Source organism: Salvelinus alpinus, chromosome 11 (assembly GCF_045679555.1).
Source record: "Salvelinus alpinus chromosome 11, SLU_Salpinus.1, whole genome shotgun sequence".
In the NCBI taxonomy this organism is placed as follows: Eukaryota; Metazoa; Chordata; class Actinopteri; order Salmoniformes; family Salmonidae; genus Salvelinus; species Salvelinus alpinus.
Window position 1 is genome coordinate 37,509,144 of NC_092096.1, and position 23,920 is coordinate 37,533,063.

Genomic DNA, 23,920 nt, shown 5'->3' on the forward strand with positions numbered 1-23,920 from the left:
CCAGCATGACCGGTTTGGCGGTGGGTCAGTCATGGTGTGGGGTGGCATTTCTTTGGGGGGCCGCACAGCCCTCCATGTGCTCGCCAGAGGTAGCCTGACTGCCATTAGGTACCGAGATGAGATCCTCAGACCCCTTGTGAGACCATATGCTGGTGCGGTTGGCCCTGGGTTCCTCCTAATGCAAGACAATGCTAGACCTCATGTGGCTGGAGTGTGTCAGCAGTTCCTGCAAGAGGAAGGCATTGATGCTATGGACTGGCCCGCCCCGTTCCCCAGACCTGAATCCAATTGAGCACATCTGGGACATCATGTCTCGCTCCATCCACCAACGCCACGTTGCACCACAGACTGTCCAGGAGTTGGCGGATGCTTTAGTCCAGGTCTGGGACTACCTCATCAGGAGCATGCCCAGGCGTTGTAGGGAGGTCATACAGGCACGTGGAGGCCACACACACTACTCAGAATCATTTTGACTTGTTTTAAGGACATTACATCAAAGTTGGATCAGCCTGTAGTGTGGTTTTCCACTTTAATTTTGAGTGTGACTCCAAATCCAGACCTCCATGGGTTGATAAATTTGATTTCCATTGATCATTTGTGTGATTTTGTTGTCAGCACATTCAACTATGTAAAGAAAAAAGTCTTTAATAAGAATATTTCATTCATTCAGATCTAGGATGTGTTATTTTAGTGTTCCCTTTATTTTTTTGAGCAGTGTATTTGTTGCACCAGTTCAATTTAGCTTGTAGGCTTGGCAGAGTTATAGATGAATGTTTTCAGTTGATGCCAAACAAGTTCGATCGGGTCTAAATCAGAAGATCTACATGTGGAGATGCAAAAAATATATTTTGATATACTGTAGGTGTTGTAGGTTATTTTATTTAACCTTTATTTTACAACATAAGTCTACTTACTCTGCTGGCATCTTGACCCAGTTTATGCCCTCATTTGCAATACAAACCCGGGTGGCAGTGTGTTTTGGGTCATTGTCTGCATTTGGAGAAGAAAAAAAATACATTTAGCCTAACAGCCAACATTAGGTGCAATTCTAGAAATGTACATGTAAATATGCCTAAACATAACAAAATATTGCTGTAATCCTACCTTGAAAGAAACATTGTGGTCCCTGAAACACATCTCTGACATAGGGTCCAGCAAATCTCTTGATGAATTTTTTTTCCTCAAATCTCGAGCCATGATTCCTGAAAAAGGAGCCAACTGAATTATTGTGGAACACATAGCAGTCCGTGAGGTGTAGGCTATAATATTTGATGTACCTTTTGCTTTGTAAATAGCCAAACTTAACATCAAAGTGCAAATATGGGCCTGGTCCCTGGTGAGCAGTTTGCTCAAGGGCCACAGTTGAGTTGTCTGTGTAGATCACGTCATTGAATGTCTCGCCAGCTTTGATCCATTCCTGGGCCTGCAGCACGCAAAGTTCTTTGTCAGACGAATCATTGGGTCGAAACTACATAACAGTACAAAACAAGAGAACACACATGGTTAATGTTCTGAGAAAAATTAAATGGTTTGTGTGTATGTGTACACTGCCTTTCAAAAGTTTTGGGTCACTTAAATGTCTTTGTTTTTGAAGGATTTTATTAATTTTTTTTGTCCATTTTTTAAATGACATCAAATTGATCAGAAATAGTGTAGTTATTGTTGTAAATGACTATTGTAGCTGGAAACGGCATACTTTTTTTGAATGGAATATCTACATAGGCGTACAGAGGCCCATTATCAGCAACCATCACTCACGTGGATTAGCTAATTGATCATTAGAAAACCCTTTTGCAATTATGTTAGCATAGCTGAAAACTGTTGTCTGGTTAAAGAAGCAATAAAACTGTCCTGCTTTAGACTACTTGAGTATCTGGAGCATCAGCATTTGTGGGTTTGATTACAGGCTCAAAATGGCCAGAAACAAATACCTTTCTTTTGAAACTCGTCAATTTATTCTTGTTCTGAATAGAAAGAGTGCAAGGCCCTGGTGCACAACTGAACAAGAGGACAAGTAGATTAGATTGTCTAGTCTGAGAAAGACGCCTCATTAAATACTACCCGCAAAACACCCGTCTCAACGTCAACAGTGAGGAGGCGACTCCGGGATGCTGGCCTTCTAGGTGGCATTCCTCTGTCCAGTGTCTGTCTGTCTTTTGCCCATCTTAATCTTTTTATTGGCTAGTTTGAGGTATGGATTTTTCTTTGCCACTCTGCCTAGAAGACCAGCATCCCGGAGTTGCCTCTTCACTGTTGACATTGAGACTGGGGTTTTGCGGGTTCGTGGTAGGTCCCTTATTTCCAGGTAAGGGAAATCTTAATGCTACAGCATACAATGACAAACTAGACGATTGTGCTTCCAACTTTGTAGCAACAGTTTGGGGAAGGCCTTTTTCAGCATGACAATGCCCCTGTGTACAAAGCGAGGTACATCAAGAAATGGTTTGCTGAGATTGCTGTGGAATAACTTGACTGGCCTGTACACATCCCTGAACTCAACCCAATCGAACGCCTTCAGAATGAATTGGAGCGGTGACGGGAAGCCAGGCCTAATCGGCTTTAATTCATTAATGCTGTTGTGGCTGAATGGAAGCAAGTCCCCGCAGCAATGTTCCAACATGTAGTGGAAAGCCTTCCCAGAAGAGTGGAGGCTGTTATAGCAGCAAAGGGGGACCAACACTGTATTAATGCACATGATTTGACGAGTGTGTGTGTGTGTGTACACACACTACAAGACTAAAAGTGTGTCTCTCACACACTGAACAAAAATATAAATGCAACATGTAAAGTGTTTGTCCCATGTTTCATGAGCTAAAAAAATAGGCCCCAGCTATCTTCCATACACACACAAATTGTATTTCTCTTTACATGTTGTGCACAAATTGTTAATATCCCTGTTATTGAGCATTTCTCCTTAGCCAAGATAATCCATCCACCTAACAGGTGTGGCATATTAAGAAGCTGATTAAACAGCATGATCATTACACAGGGGCACCTTGTACTGGGGACAATAAAAGGCCACTTTAAAATGTGCAGTTTTGTCACAACTCAATGCCACGTCTCAAGTTGAGGGATTGTGCGTTTGGCATGCTGACTGCAGGAATGTCCACCAGAGCTGTTGCCGGAGAATTTAATGTTAATTTCTGTACCATAAGCCACCTTCAAAGTCGTTTTAGAGAATTTGACATTACAACAGCAGACCACGTGTAACCACGCCAGCCCAGGATCTCCACCTTCATCTGTAGTATCGTCTGAGGGGGGGTGGGGGGGTTACGTCGGCGTATTTATTTTTGTGATAAAGACCTACAAATGTTTTAAGGTGTGTGTGTGGGCACTAGCCTTTGTATTTATTAAGGATCCCCATTCTTAATCCCCACTCTTCATGGGGTCCAAACAAGATTAAGGCAATTACTTAAAAATAAGCAGTACACATTATTATGCCGCTACTCTAAGTACTTTATGCCTGCATTAGTTGGGTAACATCCAGTAATCTTAAGTCCATGTTCTTTATTTATTCCTGACTGATGTTATGGATCCTCTTCAGTGTGAAAAACTCTAGCTACAGCCTTCCGTCCTACCACCCGTATAACAGCTATGAGTGCTCCGAAGGCAGGCAGAGTGAGCGGGCTGGCCTGTGTGGTCTCTCCAACCTGGGAAACACCTGCTTCATGAACTCTGCACTGCAGGTACCATACTCTAACCCCTCAACTTGCCGAAAAATGTTTGTACCATGTTTTGTGCTGCTACCATGTTATATGGTGTTGCTTCCATGGTGTGTTGCTGCTATGTTGTCTTAGGTCTCTCTTTATGTAGTGTTGTGGTGTCTCTTGCCGAAAAATGTTTGTACCATGTTTTGTGCTGCTACCATGTTATATGGTGTTGCTTCCATGGTGTGTTGCTGCTATGTTGTCTTAGGTCTCTCTTTATGTAGTGTTGTGGTGTCTCTTGGCGTGATGTGTATTTTGTCCTATATTTTTAATCCCCGCCTTCCCCACAGGAGGCCTTTTGGTAGGCCGTCATTGTGAATAAGAATTTGTTCTTAACTGACTTGCCTGGTTAAATAAAAAAAAATCATTAAACTGTTCACTGTGAACGTTGGTGTGTATGCATTTGTTTTAATTGTATCCTGGCATGAACTGCTGCTGGTATTGATTGACCTTTTGGCATTGTATAATACTGTTGGTTTTGGCGATTCCTTTGACTGTTGGATTTTTCATTTGGAGTTGCTCGTTATTCCCTGTCTTACATATTTTACTGCTTTTTTCCTTTAACTTTTAATAGTTTTTATATATTTTATGTGTTTCTCTCGTTGTTTTTCTTCAGTGTTTAAGTAATGTTCCTCCTCTCACCGAGTATTTCCTGAAAGACAAGTACAACGATGAGTTGAACGAGGACAACCCTCTGGGAATGAAAGGGGAGATCGCCAAGGCCTACGCTGAGATCACCAAGCAGTCATGGTCTGGGAAGTACAGCTACATCACACCACGGCCTTTCAAGGTAATTTACTGTACCAGGGTTGGTGTCAAGTCCATTTCCATTCCAGGCAATTCCGAAGGTACACTGAAATTCCAATTATCTTCAATGCTTTTCAATTGGGAAAATGTCTAATTGGAATTTGGTTTACATTCTGAATTGAAATGGAATTGACCCCAACCCTGTACTGTACCCATACTAACTTCTGAAATTCACATGGTCTGAAAGTTGTTTCCTCACTTCTGCTTTGATTCTGGATTGAAATGCAGCAATGATGTGCCCAATCCCAAATTGACCCACAAGCCACAACAACCGAGTCTCTTCAGCAGTGATGTAGTGGTAGAAAGAATGGGTGGGTAAACACTGATTTCTGTTCGTGGTGAATAAAGTAACGCTCCCTATACTTTCAATGTGGTTTTCCGCAATAGGTAGGTCAACGTTCATGCAAAATAGAAAAGGTGCGTGAACGGTGTTTACTTGAGTTTACCTTTGATTACACCACTGCTCTTGAGTAGATCAGAAAGTATCACAGATATAAGAAATATGGCAATAGTACTACTTTGTTAACTGACAGGCTACAGGTTGGTGGAATCTGCTATTTTGCTTCCACTCATTCAATCTCCACAAGTTCCCTAGGGGTGAAGTGTCAATTTGGAATTTCCTATATACCTGTTGTGTGTGACTCTGTTCTCCCCTCCCTCCAGACCCAGGTGGGTCGTTTTGCCCCCCAGTTCTCAGGTTACCAGCAGCAGGACTCTCACGAGCTGCTGGCCTTCCTGTTGGACGGTCTACACGAGGACCTGAACCGTATCCGAAAGAAACCCTACATCCTGCTCAAAGATGCCGAGGGCAGGCCTGACAAGGTATGTTACTGCTAACTTACTGGCACTCTTTATTTTATTAGTTTAATTTAATTTGCTTTACTATTTGTCAGGGACCATGCACAACAAATGCTACAGTACAGTACACAGTACAGTACACAGCAATTTTTCTCTAAGTCGCAGGTAGTCTTTGCGCTCTTTCTGGCACTCAACACTCATTCAGTTAATGTTGTGCGTTGATTTTTTTCAAATCAAATCCATTTAAATGTTATTTGTCACATGTGCCGAATACAACAGGTGTTGACCTTACAGTGAAATTCTTACTTACAAGCCCTTAACCAACAATGCTGTTTTTTTTCTTTAAGTAAAAAAAAAAAAAAAAGTAAGAGATAAGCGAAACCAATAATTAAGGAGCAGCAGTAAATAACAATTGCGGGGCTATATACAGGGGGTACCAGTTCAGAGTCAATGTGTAAATGTGCGGGGGCACCGGTATTGAGGTAATATTTAATATAATATTTATGCCAGCAGCATACCACCCTGCATACCACTGCTGGCTTGCTTCTGAAGCTAAGCAGGGTTGGTCCTGGTCAGGCCCTGGATGGGAGACCAGATGCTGCTGGAAGTGGTGTTGGAGGGCCAGTAGGAGGCACTCTTTCCTCTGGTCTAAACAAAGATCCCAATGCCCCAGGGCAGTGATTGGGGACACTGCTCTGTGTAGGGTGCTGTCTTTCGGATGGGACGTTAAACGGGTGTCCTGACTCTCTGAGGTCATTAAAGATCCCATGGCACTTATCGTAAGAGTAGGGGTGTTAACCCCGGTGTCCTGGCTAAATTCCCAATCTGGCCCTCAACCATCACGGTCACCTAATAATCCCCAGTTTACAATTGGCTCATTCATCCCCCTCCTCTCCCCTGTAACTATTCCCCAGGTCGTTGCTGCAAATGAGAACGTGTTCTCAGTCAACTTACCTGGTAAAATAACGGATAAATAAAAAATAAATAATATGTACATGTAGGTAGGCTTATTCAAGTGGCTATGCATAGATAATAACAGAGTAGCAGCAGTGCAAATAGTCTGGGTAGCCATTTGATTAGCTGTTCAGGAGTCTTATGGCTTGGGGATAGAAGCTGTTTAGAAGCCTCTTGGACCTAGACATGGCGCTCCGGTACCGCTTGCCGTGCGGTAGCACCGAGAACAGACTATGACTAGGGTGGCAGGAGTCTTTGACAATTTTTGGGGCCTTCCTCTGACACTGCCTGGTATAGAGGTCCTGGATGGCAGGAAGCTTGGCCCCGGTGATGTACTGGGCCGTACGCACTACCCTCTGTAGTGCCTTGCGGTCGGATGCCGTGCAGTTGCCATATCTGGCCGTGATGCAACATGTCAGGATGTTCTCGATGGTGCAGCTGTAAAACCTTTTGAGGATCTGAGGACCCATGCCAAATCTTTTGTCTCCTGAGGGGGAATAGGTTTTGTCGTGCCCTGTTCACGACTGTCATGGTGTTCTTGGACCATGTTAGTTTGTTGGTGATGTGGACGCAAAGGAACTTGAAGCTCTCAACCTGCTCCGCTACAGCCCCGTCGATGAGAATGGGGGCATGCTCGGTCCTCCTTTTCCACAATCATCTCCTTTGTCTTGATCACATTGAGGGAGAGGTTGTTGTCCTTGCACCACACGGTCAGGTCTCTGACCTCCTTCCTATAGGCTGTCTCATCGTTGTCGGTGATCAGGCCTACCACTGTTGTCATCAGCAAACTTAATGATGGTGTTGGAGTTGTCTGGCTGTGCAGTCATGAGTGAACAGGGAGTACAGGAGGGGACTGAGCACTAACCCCCGAGGGGCCCTGTGTTGAGAATCAGCGTGGCGGATGTATTGTTACCTACCCTTACCACCTGGGGGTGGCCCGTTAGAAAGTCTTGGATCCAGTTGCAAAGGGAGGTGGTTAGTCCCAGGGTCCTTAGCTTAGTGATGAGCTTTGAGGGCACTATGGTGTTGAACGCTGAGCTGTAGTCAATGAATAGCATTCTCACATAGGTGTTCCTTTTGTCCAGATGGGAAAGGACAGTGTGGAGTGCAATAGGTATTGCGTCATCTGTGGATGTGTTGGTGAAGTAATGCAAATTGGAGTGGGTCTAGGGTTTCTGGGATAATGGTGTTGATCTGAGCCGTGACCAGCCTTTCAAAGCATTTCATGGCTACAGACGTGAGTGCTATGGGTCGGTAGTCATTTAGGCAGGTTACCTTCGTCCCTGGCCCTACCAAGCAAAAAGGCAGTAACTGCTCATAGCGTGGAACTGAGAAAAAAGGCATTTATTTACCTTGGTTTCACAGTAACTTTATGCAGTTACTGCTAACATGACCCCCATTTTCTCAAACACAGTACAATAGAGGCAAGATACTTGTCTACATGATTAAGCATGTATTTAACGTTGTAAAAATGACATGAAATCATTTTCGACCAAATTAGCAGTTACTGCCTTTTTGCTTGGTAGGGCAGAATGGTGGTCTGCTTGAAAGATGTTTGTGTTACAGACTCAGACAGGGAGAGGTTGAAAATGTCAGTGAAGACACTTGCCAGTTGTTCAGCGCATCTGGCCCAGTGGCCTTGTGAATGTTTACCTGTTTAAAGGTCTTACTCACATCGGCTGCTGAGAGCGTGATCACACAGTCATCCGGACCAGCTGATGCTCTCATGCATGTTTTAGTGTTCTTTGCCTCTAAGCGAGCATAGAAGTTATTTAGCTTGTCTGGTGGGCTCGTGTCACTGTGCAGCTCTCGGTTGTGCTTCCCTTTTGTAGTCTGTAATAGTTTACAAGCCCTGCCACATCCGACGAGCGTCGAAGTCAGTGTAGTACAACTCGATCTTAGTCCTATATTGACGCTTTGCCTGTTTGATGGTTCGTCGGAGAGCATAGCGGGATTTCTTATAAGCTTCTGGGTTAGAGTCCCGCTCCTTGAAAGCATCATCTCTTCCCTTTAGCTCGGTGCGAATGTTGCCTGTAATCCATGGCTTCTGGTTGGGGTATGTACGTACAGTCACTGTGGGAATGATGTCCTCGATGCACTTATTGATAAAGCCAGTGACTGATCTGGTGTACTCGTCAATGCCATTGGAAAAATCCCGGAACATGTTCCAGTCTGTTCTAGCAAAACAGTCCTGTAGTTTAGCATCTGCTTCATCTGACCACTTTTTTGTAAACCAAGTAACTGGTGCTTCTTGCATTTATTTTTGCTTGTAAGCAGGAATCAGGAGGATAGCATTATGGACAGATTTGCCAAATGGAGGGTGAGGGAGAGAGTTGTACAGGTCCCTGTGTGTGGAGTAATGGTGGTCTGGAATTTTTTTCCCCCTCTGGTTGCACATTTAACATGCTGATAGAAATTCGGGTAAAGCTGATTTAACTTTCCCTGCATTAAAGTCACTGCCGCCTCTGGGTGAGTGTTTTCCTGTTTGCTTATGGCGGAATACAGCTCATGGAGTGTGGTTTTAGTGCCAACTACATGGTGGTATGTAGACATCTTCGAAAAATACAGATGTAAACTCTCTAGGTAGATCGTGTAACCTACAGCTTATCATCAGATACTGTACCTCACACGAGTAAAACTTTGAGACTTCCTTAGATATTGTGCACCCTGACAAATAGTGGATGTCTTTGATTCCACAATCTTGAGTTTTGTTTCAGCCCAATGAGGCATTTATGTTCAAGAATCAATGGTATATCATTAATTGAAATGACCAATTGAATGGCAGGAAATATGCCAGATCTTGCGCTAACGCTATAACCTAATTATTGTCTCTGTAGCCAATGTGTTTCTGGAGGAGAACCAGTCGCAGTGGGAACAGTGTTCCTACCTCCAGTCACTCCACTGTGTCATTTTAGTCTGTTGAAATGGTTTCTCATAGCCCTGAGACATGGCTGTAACTTCCATTATTCTAGCTTATTTGTATTTATTATGGATCCCCATTAGGTGCTGCCAAAGCAGCAGCTACTCTTCCTGGGGTCCAGCAAAATTAAGGCAGTTTATACAATTTTAAAGACATTACAATACATTCACACATTTCACAACACACTGTGTGCCCTCAGGCCCCAACTCCACCACTACCACATATATACAGTACTAAATCCATGTGTATGTAAAGTGCATATGTTATCGTGTGTGTCTGTGCCAATGTTTGTGTTGCTTCACAGTCCCCGCTGCTCGATGAGGTGTTTTTTTTTTCAATCTAATTTTACTGCTGGCATGAGTTACTTGATCTGGAATAGAGTTCCATGTCGTCATGGCTCTATGTAGTATTCTGTGCCTCCCATAGTCTGTTCTGGACTGTGTCCGAGCTGTGTGCCAGTAGTTTAGTGCATTAACTTCTTATGGCTGCAATCCCGTTAACAGGATCGATATGACGAGACCCAGTGAAAGTGCAGGGCGCCAAATTCAAACAACAGAAATCTCATAATTAAAATTCCTCAAACATACATGTATCTCATACCATTTTAAAGGTAATCTTGTTGTTAATCCCACCAAAGTGTCCGATTTCAAATAGGCTTTTCAGCGAAAGCACCACAAACGATTATGTTAGGTCACCGCAAAATCCAGCCAAAGATAAAATGAATCACTAACCTTTGATGATCTTCATCAGATGACACTCATAGGACTTCATGTTACACAATACATATGTTTTGTTCGATAAAGTTAATATTTATATCCAAAAACCTCAGTTTACATTGGCGCCATGTTCAGAAATGCCTCCAAAATATTCGGAGAAATTGCAGAGCGCCACGTCAAATAACATAAATACTCATCATAAACTTTGAAAGATACATGTTTTATATAGAATTAAAGATACACTTGTTCTTAATGCAACCGCTGTGTCAGATTTCAAAAAGCTTTACGGCAAAATACAATATTCAATAATATGAAAACAGCGTTCAGCCACAAAAGCAAGCCATACAGTTACCCGCCAAATTGTGCAGTCAACAAAACTCATAAAAAGCATTATAAATCTTCACTTTGCTGATCTTCGTCGGAATGCACTCCCAAGACTCCCACTTCCACAAGAAATGTTTGTTTGGTTCGGTAATGTCCATCATTTATGTCCAAATAGCTATTTTCATTAGCGTGTTTGGTTAACAAATCCAACGTCAGGAAGCGTGTTCACTAAAAGCTGACGAAATGTCCAAAAGTTCCGTAACAGTCAGTAGAAACATGTCAAACGATGTATTGAATCAATCTTTAGAATGTTTTTAACATAAATCTCGAATAACGTTCCAACCGGAGAATTACATTGACTTCAGATGAGCGATGGAACGGAGCTCTCTCTCATGTGAATGCGCATGGTCAAAGAATGGTCACCTCATGGCAGACCTGACTAATTCTCCTCTCATTCGGCCCCCCTTCACAGTAGAGGCATCAGACAAGGTTCTACAGACTGTTGACATCTAGTGGAAGCCGTAGGAAGTGCAAACTCATCCATATCTCGCTGTGATTTCAATGGGAGCTTGGGTGAAAATCTACCAGCCTCAGAATTTCCACTTCCTGTTTGGATTTATTCTCAGGTTTTTGCCTGCCATATGAGTTCTGTTATACTCACAGACATAATTCAAACAGTTTTAGAAACTTCAGAGTGTTTTCTATCCAATACTAATAATAATATGCATATATTAGCAACTATGATTGAGGAGCAGGCAGTTTACTCTGGGCACCTCTGTGCACCTTTCATCCAAGCTACTCAATACTGCCCCTGCAGCCATAAGAAGTTAAACATGTCAATACCTCTCATAAACGAAAGTATTGATGAAGTCAATCTCTCTTCCACTTTCAGCCCGGAGAGATTGACATGCATTTGATTAATATTAGCTTTCTGTGTACATCCAAGTCTTTTTTTTGTGTCACCTGACCACACGACTAAACAGTAGTCAAGGTGCAACAAAACTTGGGCCTGTAGGACCTGCCTTGTTGATAGTTTAACAAGGCAGAGCAGCGCTTTGTTATGGACATACTTCTCCCCGTTTTAGCTACTACTGCATCAATATGTTTTGTCCATGACAGTTTATAATCTAGGGTTACTCCAAGCAGTTTAGTCATCTCAACTTGCTCAATTTCCACATCATTTATTACAATATTTAGTTGAGGTTTAGGGTTTAGTGAGTGTTTTGTTCCAAATACAATGCTTTTAGTTATAGAAATATTTAGGGTAAACTTATTCCTTGTCACCCACTCTGAAACTAACTGCAGCGCATTGAGTGTTGCAGTAATTTCAGTCGCTGTAGTAGCTGACGTGTATAGTGTTGAGTCATCCGCATACATAGACACTCTGGCTTTACTCAAATTTAGTGGCATGTCGTTATTAAAAATGTAATAAAGCAAGGGACCTCAACAGCTACCCTGGGGAATTATATTTGAGAGGCTTCCATTAAAGAATACCCTCTGTGTTCTGTTAGACAAGTAACTCTATCTACATTATAGAAGGGGGTGTAAAGCAGCAGATAGATCGATAATGTCAAAAGCTCCACTGAAGTCTAACAGAGCCCCCACAATAATTTTCTCAATTTCTCTCAGCCAATCATCAGTCATTTGTGTAAGTGCTGTGTTTGTTGAGTGTCCTTCCCTATAAGCATGCTGAAGTTCTGTTTTCAATTTGTTTACTGTGAAATAGCATTGTATCTGGTCAAACACAATTTTTTTCCAGAAGTTTCCTAAGGGTTGGTAACAGGCTGATTGGTTGGCTATTTGAGCCAATAAAGGTGTCTTTACTATTTTTGTGTAGCGGAATGACTTTAGCTTCCCTCCAGTCCTGAGAGCACACACTTTCTAGTATGTTTAAATTGAAGATGTGGCTAATAGGAGTGGCAATATTGTCTGCTATTATTCTCAGTAATTTTCCATCCAGATTATCAGACCTGATGGCTTGTCATTGTTGATAGACAACAATCGTTTTTTCACCTCTTCCACACTGACTTTACGGATTTCAAAAGTACAATTCTTGTCTTTCATAATTTGGTCCGATATATACTTGGATGTGTAGTGTCAGCGTTTGTTGCTGGCATGTCATCGCTAAGTTTGCTTATCTTGCCAATGAAAAGTAATTTAAGTAGTTTGCAATATCAGTGGGCTTTGTAATGAATGAGCCATCTGATTCAATAAATGAAGGAGCCAAGTTGGCTTTTTTCCCAAAAATTTCATTTAAAGTGCCCCAAAGCTTCTAACTATCATTATTTATATAATATATCTTTGTTTCATAGTGTAGTTTATTTTTATTTAGTTTAGTCACATGAGTTCTTAATTTGCAGTACGTTTGCCAATCAGTTGGGCGGCCAGACTTAATTGCCATACCTTTTGCCTCATCCCTCTCAACTGTACAATTTTTCTATTCCTCATCAATCCAAGGGGATTAACTGTTTTTACAGTCATTTTCTTAATGGGTGCATGCTTATTAGTAACTGGAATAAGTAGTTTCATAAATGCGTCAAGTGCAGCGTCTGGTTGCTCCTCATTACACACCACAGACCAGCAAATATTCTTTACATCATCAACATATGAATCACCACAAAATTTTGTGTATACGAGGTCATACAATATGTTCGGCCCAGCCTTTGGAACTTTGGTTTTCCTAGATATGGTTATTATATTGTTACCACTACATCCTATAAAGTCTGTCTCGGCTATGTTTCTGATTTCATTGCTTTTGCTTCCCTTCTGTAACACTGTAGGCATGTTTCTAGAGTATAAGCAATAAATAGAAACAGTGTACCACTCCATATTGTTCCCTTGGTTTATGTCAAAATGGTTTCTCAGCCGTATCCCTCCCCTCAGTGTGACTACTGTAGGTGTTTCCCGAGGAGGTGTGGCAATAGTTATACCACCACACACTCCATGTGTCCCTTCACCCTGTATCTAAATAGTTTCTTTCCCTTCCCTTCTGTGTAACTTTAGGTAGTGGCTGAGGAGAAGAGAAAAAACAGTAGTGGGAATAAACGGTGTCATAGCAACACTGGAGTGTCTGAAGGAGGTACAGTATATCTCACCCTGTGTCTCACTAACTTCCCTCCCCTCTGTGTGTCTGTAGGTGGTGGCCGAGGAGGCATGGGAGAACCACATCAAGAGGAACGACTCCATCATCGTGGACATCTTCCACGGCCTCTTCAAGTCCACCCTGGTGTGCCCCGTCTGCGCCAAGGTCTCCGTCACCTTTGATCCCTTCTGCTACCTGACCCTGCCGCTGCCCATGAAAAAGGAGCGCACACTGGAAGTCTACCTGGTCAGTCTGGACCCGATGGCCAAACCCACACAGGTAACTGAGCTGTTACCGCCTACCTAGAAATGAGTCATCCTTCACATATTGTGGTCACCCACAATATTCTCTGCTTTTGAATAGATGTACTCTGAAGTGGACTTTAGTGTTTGTAATCATTTTATGCTCTGAATAGGGCCAGATGGAATCTGCAGGGAGGTCCTTTTTATTAATACCTTTTGAAGGCTTGGTGTATATTTAATGAATCTGCAGCTATTCATTCTTCATGGGGCTTAAGTGATGAGTTAATCTTAGGACCTGGCTTAATGGGTGTTTGTCTTTCTCTGTGTTTCAGTATAAACTGACTGTGCCCAAGGTGGGCTACATATCAGACCTCTGTACCTCGCTCTCTACTCTATCTGGTGTTCCTGCTGAGAAAGTAAGATATATATATACACACACACACACACACACACACACACACACACACACACACACACACACACACACACACACATATCTGTCCTGCTCTTAACTAAATCAGTTCTCCCTCAAAAAATAAAAGTATGCTCTGGAATGGTGTACAGTGCATTCGGAAAGTATTCAGACCCCTTCCCTTCCAGATTTTGTTACGTTACAGCCTTATTCTAAAATGGATTAAATAATTGTTTCCTCATCAATCTACACACAATACCCCATAATGACAAAGTGAAACGTTTTGGGGAAATTTCTACAAATGTATTACACATAAAAAACATACCTTATTTACATAAGTATTCGGACCCTTTGCTATGAGACTCGGAATTGAACTCGGCTGCATCCTGATTCCATTGATCTTCCTTGATGTTTCTACAACTTGATTGGAGTCCATCTGTGGTAAATATAGAAAGGTACACCTTTCTATATAAGGTCCCACAGTTGACAATGCATGTCTGAGCAAAAAACAAGCAATGAGGTCGAAGGAAGTGTCCGTAGAGCTCCGAGACAGGATTGTGGGGCACAGATCTGGGGAAGGGTACCAAAACATTTCTGCAGTATTGAAGGTCCTCAAGAACACAATGGCCTCCGTCATTCTTAAATGGAAGAAGTTTGGAACCACCAAGACTCTACCTAGAGCTTGCCTCCCGGCCAAACGAAATAATCGGGGGAGAAGGGCCTTGGTCAGGGAGTTGACCAAGAACCTGCTGGTCACTCTGACAGAGCTCCAGAGTTTCTCTGTGGAGATGGGAGAACCTTCCAGAAGGACAACCATCACTGCAGCACACCACCAATCAGGCCTTTATGGTAGAGTGGCCAGACGGAAGCCAATCTTCAGTAAAAGGTACACGACAGCCGCTTGGAGTTTGCCAAAAGGCACCTAAAGGACTCTCAGACCATGAGAAGCAAGATTCTCTGGTCTGATGAAACCAAGATTGAACACTTCGGCCTGAATGCCAAGGGTCACATCTGGAGGAAACCTGGAACCATCCCTACGGTGAAGCATGGTGGTGGCAGCATCGTGCTGTGGGGATGTTTTTCAGATGCAGGGACTGGAAGACTAGTCAAGATTGAGGGAAAGATGAACAGAGCAAAGTACAGAGATCTTTGATGAAAACCTGCTCCAGAGCGCTCAGGACCTCAGACTGAGGTGAAGGTTCACCTTCCAACAGGACGACCCTTAGCACACAGCCAAGACAATGCAGGAGTGGCTTCGGGACAAGTCTCTGAATGTCTTTGAATGGCCCAGCCAGAGCCCGGACTTTAGCTTGATCGAACGTCTCTGGGGAGACCTGAGAATAGATGTGCAGCGACGCTCCCCATCCAATCTGACAGAGCTTTAGAGGATCTGCAGAGAAGAATTTGAGAAACTCCACAAATACACGTGTGCCAGTTTTAGAATAAGGTTGTAATGTAACAAAATGTGGGAAAAGTCGAGGGGTCTGAATAATTTCTGAATGCACTGTATGTGTACTTAAGATGTTTTTTTTTTTTTCTTTCCAAATTCAGATGATTGTAACAGATATCTACAACCATCGGTTCCATCGGATATTTGCCACCAATGAGAACCTCAGCAGCATCATGGAGAGGGACGACATCTATGTGTGAGTGTCAGACTATTCTGATGAAGGCAGTTGGATGAAGCACTGTCTACTCCCCCATCTGTGAAACCTGGGTTGTTTTCATTAGGTACCAAACAGAAGGGCATGGACTGAAAACGGGAGGGTCTACCTGAACCTGTCCAATTTGAAACACTCGGTTTTGCTACAGTATGCCTGAATGAATACAACCCTTAACTTACCAAAGATGCAGACATCTGCAACACATTCACCCTACCCTATAGTTCTGTAGCTTTGAGGTGGCAGTGCATTTGTTCTTAATAACTAACATAATGTAGCAGACGTCCGCAGGGTTTCTTTCTTTCTGGTCCTGACGAGAAAGAAAAAAAACTGCACTATTGAACCAATACAGTAAATGTGGAGGAGGAATTAAGATGGAGTGTCACCTTGTTAACGTCCAAAAGTGGTAGTCGCGTCACAAGCTCTTTCCATTTCCCCTGAAAACCGGATGCATCTTACTGTTTCCCGAGCCCGCAGAGGGTTGTTCTTAACTGACTTGCCATGGTAAATAAAGGTTAAATTAATGGGGGGGAATATAACTCTCTCCTTGTTGTACAGCTTTGAAGTGGCAGTGAACCGGCTAGAGGACACAGACCATGTGGTGATCCCAGTCCACCTTAGAGAAAAGTACAAGCAGTCAGGGTACAACCATACCTCCACTCCTCTGTTTGGCCAGCCCTTCCTCATCACCGTTCCCAGAACACTCAGCGAGGACAAGCTCTACAACATGTTGCTGGTACATCTCTGGTGGGTCACACACACATGCTCTAAAACATGTTGCTGCTACGCCTCTGGTGGGTTACACACACACTTACACACACACTTACATGCATACAGTGCATTCGGGAAAGTATTCCGACCCCTTGACGTTTTCCAAATTTCGTCACGTTACAGCCTTATTCTGAAATTGATGAAATTTTATTTTTTTCTCATCAGTCTACACACAATACCCCATAATGACAAAGCAAACACAGGTTTTTCGATTTTTTTTGCAACAAAAAACTATCACATTTACATAAGTATTCAGACCCTTTACTCAGTACTTTGTTGAAGCACCTTTGGCAGCGATTACAGCCTTCAGTCTTCTTGGGTATGACGTTACAAGCTTGGCACACCTGTATTTGGGGAGTTTCTCCCAATCTTCTCTGCAGATCCTCTCAAGCGCTGTCAGTTTGGATGGTGAGAGTTGCTGCACAGATATTTTCAGGTCTCCAGAGATGTTTGATCGGGTTCAAGTCCGGACTCTGGCTGGGCCGCTCAAGGACATGTCCCGAAGCCACCCCTGTGTTGTCTTGGCTGTGTGCTTAGGGTCATTGTCCTGTTGGAAGGTGAACCTTAGTCCCAGTCTGAGGTCCTGAGCGTTCTGGAGAATGTTTTCATCTTGGATCTTTCTGTACTTTGCTCCGTTCATCTTTCCCTCGATCCCGATTATTCTCCCAGTCCCTGCTGCTGAAAAACATCCCAACACCATGATGCTGCTACCATCATGCTTCACCGTAGGGATGTTGCCAGGTTTCCTCCAGACGTTACGCTTGGCATTCCAGCCAAAGAGTTCAATCTTGGTTAAATCAGACCAAAGAATCTTGTTTCTCATGGTCTGAGAGTCCTTTAGATGCCTTTTGGCTAACTCCAAGCGGGCTGTCATGTGCCTTTTACTGAGGAGTGGCTTCCGTCTGGCCACTCTACCATAAAGGCCTGATTGGTGGCCAAGATTGGCCCAGCCAGAGCCTGGACTTGAACCTGATCGAACATCTCTGGAGAGACCTGAAAATAGCTGTGCAGCGACGTTCCCCATCCAACCTGACAGAGCTTGAGAGGATATGCAAAGAAGAATCTCCCCAAATACAGGTGTGCCGAGCTTGTAGCATCATGCCCAAGAACACGCAAGGCTGTAATCGCTGCCAAAGGTGCTTCAACAAAGTGCTGAGTAAAGTGTCTGAATAATAATGTAAATGTGATATTTCAGTTTTTGCTTTGTCATTATGGGGTATTGTGTGTAGATTGAGGGGGGGGGTCCATTTTAGAATAAGGCTGTAACATAAGAAATTGTGTAAAAAATCAAGGGGTCTGAATACTTTCCAGATACTCTGTACATACATTCATGCGCTACAGCAAGCCTTACAACATGCTGCTGCTACACCTCTGGTGGGTAGGTAACCATCTCAGAAACTGCCGCTAACTAACCTTGTACTCTGCGCTCTTGTTAAGTACTTAGCCTAATTGTGACAGATGTTGCTGTAAAAAGGGCTATATAAATACATTTGATTGCTCTTTTCATTGTTTCTATGGAACCTTTTTTAGTTTCTAGTGTAAACAAGACTTTGACACAATGTCCTGATCTTTATGTTTTCTCATGAAATGTTTTGTATTCCGGGAGCACTGAAGAACTGAGTAATAACAGCACTGAGGGTGGATGTTTCTTCGAGGGGAGCATATCAGTTATGTTGAGCAGTTATATGTTGTTGGAGTGTGTCAATGTATTGAATTGTAACTGATTATATTAATATTGTGTGTTTTATGTTGTATGGTGCAGTCGGTTTGTGCGTTCTGTCGTTGAGGAGGACGACACTGAACAGACAACCCCCTCTTCTATACAACACACTGTCAATGGCAATGCTACTAATGGGCTCCTGGAGGAGGGCTCGCCCAGTAGGTAACACACACGCTCAAGAACACACACTCAAACGGACACACTTACACATGTGCTCACCTATGACTGAGGAATGTTTCATATGATTCTGTATTGTGTTTCCCTTTGATGAGTTTTGTAATTTATATGTAAATAGATATGTATAGTGCAACTGTTTTATTGATATTACGCAGGGCTCATCTGCGAAAGAGACTGGTCTCAGAATTAAATAAAAGTTAAATAAAAAATGTAACCCCTGTCGATAAAGCTATTCCAAAAACTGATCGGCTGATCCATTCCAGGCGAGATGGAGACTGACGAGCAGGATGGAGATGACGAATCCAGTCAGGACCAGGAGCTGCCTTCTGAGAACGACAACAGCCAATCAGAGGACTCTGTGGGTGGTGGGGACAATGAGCTGGAGAACAGGGTTGGTCCAGGGGAAGAGAATTCGGGGACCAAAGGTCACCAGAACCAGATGTCTACGACGATGGAGGACAAGAAGAGATTGTTTACATTCCAGTTTAACAACATAGGGAAGACGGACTTCAGCTTAATTAAGGAGGAACCGCGGCTGATCCGGTTCAACGAGGGACACCTCAGACTCAGTGGTAAGATGCGCATTTTGCATACAGTATGCAGATGAAGTCACAACCCTCCAATAAAGATAAAAACATGGTAACGTTCTAATAACATTATACTTATTGTAAGCACTAAGCAGTGCCTCTACTAGTTGTTAATGCACAATCCACCTTTCTCTGTCTGTTATATTCTCACCTTTACAATTAGTCTTAAAGGGTATATTGCTCTCTCCCTGTAACAGACCGGTCCTATCTCTCTTTGGACTGGGAACCAGAGGTTAAGAAGAAACACTTTCATGAGGGTATCACAGAGGTAAGGCTTTCTACTCTCCTCTAACACTAGAAACCATTTTACCTTCACTACCCTCCTTATTTATTTGGACAGTGAATATAAATGTGATTTTATTTTAGATGATAAAATGTTTCATATAAGGGGTGACAGTACAGATTGTCACCTTTTTTATTTGAGGTTATATTCATACATATGTTTTACCATTTAGAAATGAAGTCACTATATCTTCTTTTTTTTCAACTTTATTTAACCAGGTAGGCTAGTTGAGAACAAGTTCTCATTTACAGCTGCGACCCGGCCAAGATAAAGCAAAGCAGTGTGACACAGACAACGACACAGAGTTACACATGGAGTAAACAATACAGCCAATGACACAGTAGAGGAAAAAAAAGAAAGTCTATATACAGTGTGTGCAAAAGGCATGAGGTAGGCAATAAATAGGCCATAGGGGCGAATAATTACAATTTAGCAGATTAACACTGGAGTGATAAATGAGCAGATGATGTGCAAGTAGAGATACTGGTGTGCAAAAGAGCAGAAAAGTATATAAAATAAAAACAATATGGGGATGAGGTAGGTAGATTGGGTGGGCTATTTACAGAAGGACTATGTACAGCTGCAGCGATTGGTTAGCTGCTCAGATAGCTGATGTTTAACGTTGGTGAGGGAAATAAGTCTCCAACTTCAGCGATTTTTGCAATTTGTTCCATTCACTGGCAGCAGAGAACTGGAAGGAAAGGCGGCCAAATGAGGTGTTGGCTTTGGGGATGATCAGTGAGATATACCTGCTGGACCGTGTGCTACGGGTGGGTGTTGTTATCGTGACCAGTGAACTGAGATAAGGCGGACCTTTACCTAGCATAGACTTATAGATGACCTGGAGCCAGCGGGTCTGGCGAAGAAAATGTAGCGAGGGCCAGCCGACTAGAGCATACAGGTCGCAGTGGTGGGTGGTATAAGGTGATTTGGTAACAAAACGGATGGCACTGTGATAGACTGCATCCAGTTTGCTGAGTAGATTATTGGAAGCTATTTTGTAGATGACATCGCCAAAGTCGAGGATCGGTAGGATAGTCAGTTTTACTAGGGTAAGTTTGGCGGTGTGAGTGAAGGAGGCTTTGTTGCTGTCACGATCGTCAAAGGGAGAGAGAGAGGACCAAGGCGCAGCGTGTGAAAAATACATCTTCTCTTTATTTAGAAGAAGAAAAACTAAACAAAACAACAAATAGACGAACGTGAAGCTATAAACGACTAAGTGCAAAAACATGCAACATAGACATAGACAATTACCCACAAATGCATGATGCCTATGGCTGCCTTAAATATGGCTCCCAATCAGAGACAAATGAAAGACATCTGTCTCTGATTGAGAACCACTCAGGCAACCATAGACATACCTAGAAACATTCACTCAACCATAGACTTACCTAGAAACATTCACTCAACACAAACTCATACACTAAACCCAACACCCCCTTTACCATATAACCACCCAAAACGACAAAACACAAACATTCCCCATGTCACACCCTGACCTAACTAAAATAATAAAAAACAAAGAATACTAAGGCCAGGGCGTGACAGTTGCGAAATAGCCGATTATAGATTTGATTTTGGATTGGAGATGTTTAATATGAGTCTGGAAGGAGAGTTTACAGTCTAACCAGACACCTAGGTATTTATAGTTGTCCACATATTCTAGGTCGGAACCGTCCAGGGTGGTGATGCTAGTCGGGCGGGCGGGTGCAGGCAGCGAACGGTTGAAAAGCATGCATTTGGTTTTACTAGCGTTTAAGAGCAGTTGGAGGCCATGGAAGGAGTGTTGTATGGCATTGAAGCTCGTTTGGAGCGACATCATTGATATACAGAGAAGAGTCGGCCCGAGAATTGAACCCTGTGGCACGCCCAGAGACTGCCAGAGGTCCGGACAACATGCCCTCCGATTTGACACACTGAACTCTTTCTGCAAAGTAGTTGGTGAACCTGGCGAGGCAGTCATTAGAAAAACCAAGGCTATTGAGTCTGCCGATAAGAATACGATGATTGACGGAGTCGAAAGCCTTGGCCAGGTCGATGAAGACGGCTGCACAGTACTGTCTTTTATCGATGGCGGTTATGATATCGTTTAGTACCTTGATCGTGACTGAGGTGACCGGCTCAGAAACCGGATTGCACAGCGGAGAAGGTACGGTGGGATTCGAAATGGTCAGTGATCTGTTTATTAACTTGGCTTTCGAAGACTTTAGATGGCCAGGGCAGGATGGATATAGGTCTTTAACAGTTTGGGTCTAGGGTGTCACCCCCTTTGAAGAGGGGGATGGCCGCGGCAGCTTTCCAATCTTTAGGGATCTCTGACGATACGAAAGAGAGGTTGAACAGGCTGGTAATAGGGGTTGCAACAATGGCGGCTGATAGTTTTAGAAAGAGAGGGTCCAGATTGTCTATCCCAGCTGATTTGTACAGGTCCAGGTTTTGAAGCTCTTTCAGAACATCTGCTATCTGGATTTGGGTGAAGGAGAAGCTGGGGAGGCTTGGGGGAGTAGCTGCGGGGGGGGGCGGAGCTGTTGGCCGGGGTTGGAGTAGCCAGGAGGAAGGCATGTCCAGCCGTTGAGAAATGCTTATTGACATTTTCCATTATCGTGTATTTATCGGTGGTGACCGTGTTACCTAGCCTCAGTGCAGTGGGCAGCTGGGAGGAGGTGCTCTTGTTCTCCATGGACTTTAGTGTCCCAACATTTTTTGAAGTTAGAGCTACAGGATGCACATTTCTGCTTGAAAAAGCTAGCCTTTGCTTTCCTGACCAACTGCGTGTATTGGTTCCTGACTTCCCTGAACAGTTGCATATCGCGGGGACTATTCGATGCTCCTCACTTCCCTGAACAGTTGCATATCGCGGGGACTATTCGATGCTATTGCAGTCCGCCACAGGATGTTTTTGTGCTGATCGAGGGCAGTCAGGTCTGGGGTGAACCAAGGGCTATATCTGTTCTTAGTTCTGCATTTTTTGAACGGGGCATGCTTATCTAAGATGGTGAGGAAATTACTTTTAAAGAATAACCAGGCATCCTCAACTGACGGGATGAGGTCAATATCCTTCCAGGACACCCTTGCCAGGTTGATTAGAAAGGCCTGCTCACAGAAGTGTTTTAGGGAGCGTTTGACAGTGATGAGGGGTGGTCGTTTGACCGCGGACCCATAGCGGATACAGGCAATGAAGCAGTGATCGCTGAGATCCTGATTGAAAACAGCTGAGGTGTATTTGGAGGGCAAGTTGGTCAGGATGTATATGAGGGTGCCCATGTTTACGGATTTAGGGTTGTACTTGATGATTGAGGGCATCTAGCTTAGATTGTAGGACTGCCGTGGTGTTAAGCATATCCCGGTTTAGGTCTCCTAACAGAACGAACTCTGAAGCTAGATGGGGGGGCGATCAATTCACAAATGGTGTCCAGGGCACAGCTGGGAGCGGAGGGGGGTCGATAGCAGGCGGCAACAGTGAGAGACTTATTTCTGGAGAGATTCATTTTTAAAATTAGAAGTTCGAACTGTTTGGGTATAGACCTGGAAAGTATGACAGAACTTTGCAGGCCATCTCTGCAGTAGATTGCAACTCCTCCCCCTTTGGCAGTTCTATCTTGATGGAAAATGTTGTAGTTGGGTGTGGAAATCTCAGAATTTTTGGTGGCCTTCCTAAGCCAGGATTCAGACACGGCAAGGACATCAGGGTTGGCGGAGTGTGCTAAAGCAGTGAGTAAAACAAACTTAGGGAGGAGGCTTCTGATGTTGACATGCATGAAACCAAGGCTTTTTCGATCACAGAAGTCAACAAATGAGGGTGTACTGGGGACACGCCTCCACATCACCCGAGGAACAGAGGAGAGGAGTAGGATGAGGGTACGGCTAAAGGCTATCAAAACTGGTCGCCTAGAGCGTTGGGGACAAAGAATAAAAGGAGCAGATTTCTGGGTGTGGTAGAGTAGATTCAGGGCAAAATGTGCAGACGGGTGTGGTGCGGGTACAGCGGACGTAAGCCCAGGCACTGAGTGATGATAAGAGAGGTTGTATCTCTAGACATGCTGGTTATAATGGGTGAGGTCACCACATGTGTGGGAGGTGGGACAAAGGAGGTATATCAGAGTGGAACTAGGAATGAGTGGAACTAGGGGCTCCATTGTAAACTAAAACAATGATAACTAACCTAAACAACAGTATACAAGGCATATTGACATTTTGAGAGAGACAAACAGCGAGGCATAAAGTAATCACAGGTGTTGATTGGGAGAGCTAGCTAAGAACGGGTGAGACAACAACAGCTAATCAGCTAAAACAACAACAGGTAAAATGGCGATGATTGGGCAGAGAGGGTCGGTTAACTACAGAGCCTTAGTTCGCGGCTGGGGCCTACAGATAATCAAAAAATTAACAGAATGGAGTACCGTGATTAATGGACAGTCCAGCAGGCATCAGCTATGTAGCCATGTGATCATAGGGTCCAGGGGGCAGCAATAGATGGAACAGGGAAGCCGCGGAGTAGTCGCTACTATGCTAGCACGTGGGCGACACGGCGTTTAAAGTTAGTAGCCCGGGGCTAGTAGAAGCGTCTGCTCCGACATCCGACGGAGGCCAGTTGAAGGCACAGCGGATGGAGTATTCGTCGGCAGACCAGTCGTGGTGGTGCGGCGGGGCGCCGTGTCGACAAAGGATCCAAGCCAGATGGCGAAAGAGGTATAGTAGTTGTAGTAATTTAGTTTGCTAGCCAGGAGATGCGCTTGGCTCACGGCTAACTGGTGCTAGC

At 43.7% G+C, this 23,920-nt stretch overlaps 1 protein-coding gene and 1 long non-coding RNA gene across 7 annotated transcripts in view; one reads left to right on the forward strand and one right to left on the reverse strand.

The window, feature by feature from the left end:
• Nucleotides 1-23,920, reverse strand: part of LOC139534105 (uncharacterized) — a 982,995-nt gene that overhangs the window by 674,303 nt on the left and 284,772 nt on the right. The window lies entirely within an intron of this gene.
• Nucleotides 1-23,920, forward strand: part of LOC139534104 (ubiquitin carboxyl-terminal hydrolase 15-like) — an 85,222-nt gene that overhangs the window by 27,347 nt on the left and 33,955 nt on the right. For all 6 annotated transcript variants that reach the window (XM_071332867.1, XM_071332872.1, XM_071332868.1 and 3 more), the window contains 10 exons: nucleotides 3,545-3,686; nucleotides 4,324-4,497; nucleotides 5,178-5,336; nucleotides 13,363-13,587; nucleotides 13,883-13,966; nucleotides 15,514-15,608; nucleotides 16,182-16,370; nucleotides 18,157-18,272; nucleotides 18,555-18,863; nucleotides 19,076-19,146. In XM_071332867.1, coding sequence (XP_071188968.1) covers nucleotides 3,545-3,686; nucleotides 4,324-4,497; nucleotides 5,178-5,336; nucleotides 13,363-13,587; nucleotides 13,883-13,966; nucleotides 15,514-15,608; nucleotides 16,182-16,370; nucleotides 18,157-18,272; nucleotides 18,555-18,863; nucleotides 19,076-19,146 — 1,564 coding nt within the window. The remainder of the gene's footprint in view (nucleotides 1-3,544; nucleotides 3,687-4,323; nucleotides 4,498-5,177; nucleotides 5,337-13,362; nucleotides 13,588-13,882; nucleotides 13,967-15,513; nucleotides 15,609-16,181; nucleotides 16,371-18,156; nucleotides 18,273-18,554; nucleotides 18,864-19,075; nucleotides 19,147-23,920) is intronic.